The sequence below is a fragment of the Eucyclogobius newberryi genome, unplaced genomic scaffold (assembly GCF_026437365.1).
Source record: "Eucyclogobius newberryi isolate DKJ021-1_F unplaced genomic scaffold, fEucNew1.0.hap1 SCAF_1, whole genome shotgun sequence".
Taxonomy (NCBI): Eukaryota; Metazoa; Chordata; class Actinopteri; order Gobiiformes; family Gobiidae; genus Eucyclogobius; species Eucyclogobius newberryi.
The window spans coordinates 4,522,974-4,530,473 of NW_027315723.1; the positions used below are offsets into that span (position 1 = coordinate 4,522,974).

A 7,500-nucleotide genomic window follows, 5' to 3' on the forward strand; every position below is an offset into this window, starting at 1 on the left:
TCCCCTCTCTCTCTCCTCTCCCCCCTCTCTCCCTCCCCTCCCTCTCTCTCTCTCTCCTCCCCCCTCCCCCTCTCTCTCTCTCCTCCCCCCTCCCCTCTTCCTCTCTCTCTCTCTCCCCCCTCCCCTCCCTCTCTCTCTCCCCCCTCTCGCTCTCCTCCCCTCCTTCCCTCTCTCTCTCCCCCCCTCTCCTCCTCTCTCTCTCTCTCTCTCTCCCCCCTCCCCTCTCTCTCTCTCTCCCCTCTCTCTCTCTCTCCCCCCTCTCGCTCTCCTCCCCTCTTCCTCTCTCTCTCCCCCCCCTCCCCTCCTCTCTCTCTCTCTCTCTCTCTCCCCCCTCCCCTCTCTCTCTCTCTCCCCTCTCTCTCTCTCTCCCCCCTCTCGCTCTCCTCCCCTCTTCCTCTCTCTCTCTCCCCCCTCTCGCTCTCCTCCCCTTTTCCTCTCTCTCTCTCCCCCCCTCCCCTCCCCTCCCTCTCTCTCTCTCTCTGAGCTGATTAGCCCTGTCAGCTCGCGGTGGATCGACCGCGACAGCATTTTCTCACCTCTGAAATGTCCATCAAAGTAAACGAACGACACGTCTCTCCCTCTTTTCTTCCACTCGATCCTCGGGTTCTGGTCCCGCTCCGTCTTGTACAGGCAGGACAGCACCGCGTCTGGGTTTAAATAAAGAAATAAAAGAATAGAAAGAGTAAAAAAAGCATTTAAAAAAGAAAAGTAAATGATCTATTTATGGACTGAGATATTTATAGCTGACAGTTTGACAGAAGGAGAAAAGGAATGTTATTTTTAGTCAAGTAAATTGTTTTTATGTAATGTGTTCTATTAGAAGCAAAATAAACAGGAGCAATAGAAGTATCGGGCATAGTAATAGTATTTATATCGCTAAAACACATACAATATTCACCGTAATCTTTATTTACCGTGATAATGTCATAAAGCCTCATTGTACAACAGAAATAACTGTTGTGACTTGTCGACCAATCAATAAAAACTACTTCTGACAAGTCGACTTCTAAAATGATTAGTTGCGGCTCTAAGAAATAGTAGTAGAAGTAGTAGTAGAAGTAGTAGTAGCGAAATTACCACAATGTACAATTATTCTATTCAATTACAAAAAGGTTGTAATAAAAAATACAATGGATTATTTTCTGATCAGAATTATATGACGGCTCATTCTGCCACTTTTTAAATACAGAAGCGTAAAAAGTAAAGTGTCACAAAACTTTACTAAGAAAATATATTCGGTCTACTTAGCCCTAGTAGTAGTAGTAGTAGTAGTAGTAGTAGTAGTAGTGGTAGTAGTCATAGTAGTAGTAGTAGTAGTAGTAGTAGTAGTAGTAGTCGACGTCGTCGTAGTAGTGGTAGTGGTAGTGGTAGTAGTAGTCGTAGTAGTAGTAGTAGTAGTAGTAGTAGTAGTAGTAGTCGCAGTCGTCGTCGTCGTAGTCATAGTGGTAGTGGTAGTGGTAGTAGTAGTAGTAGTAGTAGTAGTAGTAGTAGTAGTAGTAGTAGTCGCAGTCGTCGTCGTCGTCGTCATAGTGGTAGTGGTAGTGGTAGTAGTAGTAGTAGTAGTAGTAGTAGTAGTAGTAGTAGTAGTAGTAGTCGCAGTCGTCGTCGTCGTCGTCGTAGTCATAGTGGTAGTGGTAGTGGTAGTAGTAGTAGTAGTAGTAGTAGTAGTAGTAGTAGTAGTAGTAGTAGTAGTAGTAGTCGCAGTCGTCGTCGTCGTCGTCGTAGTCATAGTGGTAGTGGTAGTGGTAGTAGTAGTAGTAGTAGTAGTAGTAGTAGTAGTAGTAGTAGTAGTAGTAGTAATCGCAGTCGTCGTCGTCGTAGTATCGTGCAGCAGTTACATAAAGATAGTAGTCATTGTAAGTACTGTAACCCTGACGAATGTAAAGCCATTTTATTCATCTTTCCATCTAAACAGTTTAATATTTATTTAAGTTTGAGAGAAAAGAAAAGAATCAAACGCACCTGAAAACTCTCGCACCTCCACTTTGTGTCGGTTACTGGTGACTGTGACCGACGTGGACGGAGAACCTGGAAAGAAACAAGTATGGAATAAATGTGGGCCAATGAGTGCTGTTATATATGCAGATGTTCCTGAGGACGTGTTCACACTTGTGCCGTCTACTTACATGCACCACGTCAAGGTTTGGGGCTAAACCAGGACTAAACCAGGACTAAACCAGGACTAAACCAGGACTAAACCAGGACTAAACCAGGACTAAACCAGGACTAAACTCTAAACCAGGACTGAACTCTAAACCAGGACAAAACCAGGACTAAACCAGAACTAAACTCTAAACCAGGACAAAACCAGGACAAAACCAGGACTAAACCAGGACAAAACCAGGACTAAACTCTAAACCAGGACTGAACTCTAAACCAGGACAAAACCAGGACTAAACCAGGACAAAACCAGGACTAAACTCTAAACCAGGACTGAACGCTAAACCAGGACTAAACCAGGACTAAACCAGGACTAAACTCTAAACCAGGACTGAACTCTAAACCAGGACAAAACCAGGACTAAATTCTAAACCAGGACTAAACCAGGACTAAACTCTAAACCAGGACTGAACTCTAAACCAGGACTAAACCAGGACTAAACCAGGACTAAACCAGGACTAAACCAGGACTAAACTCTAAACCAGGACTGAACTCTAAACCAGGACTAAACCAGGACTAAACCAGGAGTAAACTCTAAACCAGGACTAAACCAGGACAATACCAGGACTAAACTCTAAACCAGGACTAAACCAGGACGAAATTCTAAACCAGGACAAAACCAGGTCCAAACCAGGATTTAACAAACATAAACCATTCCATTACATAACTTACTATTTATTACAAGTTTGTACAAAGATGAACAATAGCCTCTCTCTCCCGCTCGCTCTGAGGTGAGTCAGGATTACTCTGCTTTAATCCCACCATCTTAAATCCCAACTCTCCATATGTTTGTCTGGAGTCAGTTAGGACCAGGGCTCAGAGGTCAGTCACAGAGTCAGATTAAGACCAATCCAAAACAGGAAGCACTGCCCTTTTCCCTGCGATCTGATTGGCTGGGGACTAGAAAGTGGGCGTGTTGAGGTGAGTCGCATCGCTTCAGTGTCTCCGGGTTAAACCTGTCAGGAACATTGGACCAGACCTGAGCCAGGATCCTGGTCAGGAGGTCCTGGAGGTCCTGGAGGTCCTGGAGGTCCTGGAGGTCCTGGAGGTGCTGGATCAGGGTAACGCTGCTGCACTGCTAAACCAGGGCTACAAAGCAACTACTCATAGCTTTGGTTGAAAACAACTTTATTCAGGGTTAAATTACATAAAATATAACCAACTAGGTCGCTGAGTAGTACTTAGTGTACATACTTTACTTTTACAAAACATGTTGGCAGCAGTACTTATACTTGTAAATAAGAGTACAAATTACAATTACAACAAAAAGTACTCTTTCCACCACTGCTGCTTCATTCATTCATTCATTCACAATCTAGTCATTGTTAAAGATGCACTATGTAACTTTACTTTTTACTTTTTCAACCACCTGCTTGTCTTCCTGTTATTGCTTTGCCTGACATTGTTAGGCCCGAGCGCCACAAGCTGGCGAGAGGCCTATTAGTTCTGTGAGGCCGTGCGAAGCACGGCTGTGAAAGTGCGCACGTGGTGCAAAGCGCTCGCCCACTTCCAAACACTTTCTAACGCACTCTTCCACTCATGCACGCCCTGTGGATGCTAATTAGTAGTAGGAAAATGGAACATTATCGTTGTAAACGGGCAAAGCCCGTGCAAAATTGCGCACTAAACAAGCGCTCGTTTGTGCTAAGTAGCTCACAAATACGTTCCCCATCTCTTGCATGTTCCGTGCATATAAACATGTTATGCAAAAATTGAACATTATTACTGTATAGAGGGCCAAAAACACAAAGTGGGCGGAGCCGACTCAAAATGAACAAAAGTACCCGTCAGTGACCAGGGACCCGCACCATGAGGTAGGAAAAATGTATAGTTTATGATATTTGAAAAATGGGAAACATTGTTTTCGCATCGGAATGTTCTTCTTTCTTTCTTTCTTTCTTCTTCTTCTCGGGACCAACCCCCCCATTTTTCACCCAGTGAACATTGATGAAAATCTCCTTTTTCTCAAATTAAAAAAATTGGCGCAGAGGTAGATGGTGACAAGAGAAGTAAAAAATATTATTACGGCAACGCCGTCCGCCCAACCAAATGTCGGCCATATTGGTTCAAAAATGGCTCAGCATGACTGGAGTTTTTCCAAATGTCATACTTTTACAAACTCCTCCTGAAATTTGGTGAAAATGGTGCTGAGGAGTGGGACATCAAAAGTTATTCAAATTACTTTGATATCTGTCACAGTCTCTGAGCGGCGAAGCCGCAAACTGTAGCTAGAATTTCAGAAATTTCCCACCTTTTAAATTTGCTGCCGTTTGCGCAGATAAAGTCCGAATTGCGTAAAATTAGAATCATGTTAAAGTCTTTGCCCTAAACCTACTTGAAGTGAAATTAATTAATTTGGCGCGACAGCGCCCCCTACAGATTTTATATGGAGGGTAAAATGTTTAGTTTAGCGAAATTTTACAAAATTTGACACAACATTCAATTTTGGCATCCCCATCAAAAAAGTCAATGAGACCCATGTAATAATTGTTATGGTTTTGCTGTAGCGATGACAGAAACCTTTCATGTTATTCCAATGGGGAAATCGCCAGAACATGTTTACACTTTAGACTTTCACAAACTCCTCCCAGGGCGTCAGCCCTATTAACCTGAAATTTGGTGAGACTCATCTTCAGGACCATCAAAAGTTATCCACATTTTTATTCAAAGAATCACGGTCTCTGCAAAGCCGCACATTTTGCCAAGAATTCAAAATAAAATTGCTTTTTGATGGTAAAACAAAGGGGAGAAGATGTGACAGCGTCACAGATTCAGCAGTAGGCGTAATAAAAGGACAATTCGAGCGCGTTAGCGCCCCCTCCTCTTGCGGCGTGGCGAGGGCCGATCATTGCCGCTTGCGGCTACATATTTTTTTGTATTGTATCTCTATGGAGACGAGCAGCACCCCCCTTTTTAATCACCAAAAAAGTGACATAGTGCGTCTTTAAAAATAACACATGAGTAACATGTAAAACAATGTAATTTTTCCGTTGTATGAAGCATTTTTAATTGATCAAAAGTTGCATTCGCTGACATTTTTTTTAATATTAGGATTAAGGGTTGTATGTGGGTCACAGCAGAGCAGAACAGGGGAGTGAGTTGGAGATTGGCAGTTGTTTTACAGATGAATACACTGTTAACTCAACTAAAGTCGTAGAGAGTTGAGACTCATCGATGCACAGAATAGTGTTTAAAATCATTTTACTTTACTATATTTACAATGTCATTTTTGTCTAATCCTGATCTTGACTATTTTCTTCCATCCCACGACCACATTGTCTTTCTTCTTTCATCAAAGGGAATTAAAAGTTCCTGACTCAAACTTTTCTTTTCCCGTGTTTCCCTTGGGGCCCATTAACATTTATTATCTCTGTTTTAAAATGCGCTGCCTCCAGCTCCTGAATCTCTTCATTTGCTCTGGAGTTTCTAAAGCGACTTGTTCTGTCCTCGAATCAGGTCAAATACACTGACAATTCTGAAGCAGATTAAAGACATGAGTACAGGGATGACCACGCCCGGACCGCAGTACAAGTAGTAGTATTTGTGGAGGGTAGTAAACGTACTGTAGTAGTAGTACTGTGTAACTCTGGACTCTAGTGGAGAGAGAGATGACAGTTAGTTTGTGATTCTTTGACAAACGAGCGGGAAACTGTTTTTAATTTCTCAAAATTGAGATTCACAAAAAGTATTGTTTGTTGTAAAGTATGTATTTGTAGTACCGATATATGTGGATGAAATTGACTAAATATAGTTATGTCAAATTCTTGTTAAATCATCTCCTATTTAAAGGTGGTATGGACGATTTTTTTTCAGCAAATGTTTTATCATATTTCCTTGTGGCGTGGATAAATCATTTGTCCTGCCACGTATCAATCATAAAACGCACCTGCCGCTCACCTGCAGCCGCGTCAGGCTCGTCCCCACGTTTCCGTGTGCCTAAGCGCATGGATCTATCATAATATAGTTCCCTCAGTGCAAGGGGCAAAATGAAGACGGAGAAAGACAGTTCGAGCTGAAGCAGAAGTGGACAGAAATCTACGGGAGACGAGAGATGTGATGTGATCCCTTGCGCTAATAAACAAACGCACGTGTGTGTTGTATCAGTCCGCACGGGGGAGTGGCGTGAGCGCGGGGGAGTGGCATGAGCACGGGGGAGTGGCGTGAGCGCGGGGGAGTGGCATGAGCACGGGGGAGTGGCATGAGCACGGGGGAGTGGCATGTGCACGGGGGAGTGGCATGTGCACGGGGGTGTGGCATGAGCACGGGGGAGTGGCGTGTGCACGGGGGAGTAACATGAGCACGGGGGAGTGGCATGTGCACGGGGGTGTGGCATGAGCACGGGGGAGTGGCATGTGCACGGGGGAGTGGCATGAGCACGGGGGAGTGGCATGTGCACGGGGGAGTGGCATGTGCACGGGGGAGTGGCATGTGCACGGGGGAGTGGCATGAGCACGGGGGAGTGGCATGTGCACGGGGGAGTGGCATGTGCACGGGGGAGTGGCATGAGCACTTCCGCCTGCGTTCTCAAATCGCCGAAAAAATAGTCCATTGCGCCTTTGATAAAAAAAAATAAAAAATGTAAAATACAACGGAACATGTTTTAAACCAGGCTCTGATGTCACTCATTGGTTTTCAACTCTCTTCTCCCCCCCTCCCCTCTTTCTCTCTCTCTTCTCCCCCTCCCCTCTTTCTCCCCCCTCCCCTCTTTCTCTCTCTCTTCTCTCCCCTCCCCTCTTTCTCTCTCTATCCCCCCTCCCCTCTTTCTCTCTCTCTCCCCCCTCCCCTCTTTCTCTCTCTCTCCTCCCCCCTCCCTTCTTTCTCTCTCTCTTCTCCCCCCTCCCCTCTTTCTCTCTCTCTCTCCCCCCCTTCTTTCTCTCTCTCTTTCTCCCCCCTCCCCTCTTTCTCTCTCTCTTCTCCCCCTCCCCTCTTTCTCCCCCCTCCCCTCTTTCTCTCTCTCTTCTCCCCCCTCCCCTCTTTCTCTCTCTATCCCCCCTCCCCTCTTTCTCTCTCTCTCCCCCCTCCCCTCTTTCTCTCTCTCTCCCCCCTCCCCTCTTTCTCTCTCTCTCCTCCCCCCTCCCCTTCTTTCTCTCTCTCTTTCTCCCCCCTCCCCTCTTTCTCTCTCTCTTCTCCCCCTCCCCTCTTTCTCTCTCTCTCCCCCCCTCCCCTCTTTCTCTCTCACTTCTCCCTCCTCCCCTCTTTCTCTCTCTCTCCCCCCTCCCCTCTTTCTCTCTCTCTTCTCCCCCTCCCCTCTTTCTCTCTCTCTCCCCCCTCCCCTCTTTCTCTCTCTCTTCTCCCCCTCCCCTCTTTCTCTCTCTCTCCCCCCTCCCCTCTTTCTCTCTC

General features: G+C 45.6%; 1 protein-coding gene across 1 annotated transcript in view; it reads right to left on the reverse strand.

Moving 5' to 3' along the window:
- jam2a (junctional adhesion molecule 2a) overlaps positions 1-7,500 on the reverse strand; it is a 72,516-nt gene that overhangs the window by 41,609 nt on the left and 23,407 nt on the right. The window contains exons 2-3 of the mRNA XM_072449606.1: positions 1,963-2,091; positions 537-647 (exon numbers count right to left, since the gene is read on the reverse strand). Coding sequence (XP_072305707.1) covers positions 537-647; positions 1,963-2,091 — 240 coding nt within the window. The remainder of the gene's footprint in view (positions 1-536; positions 648-1,962; positions 2,092-7,500) is intronic.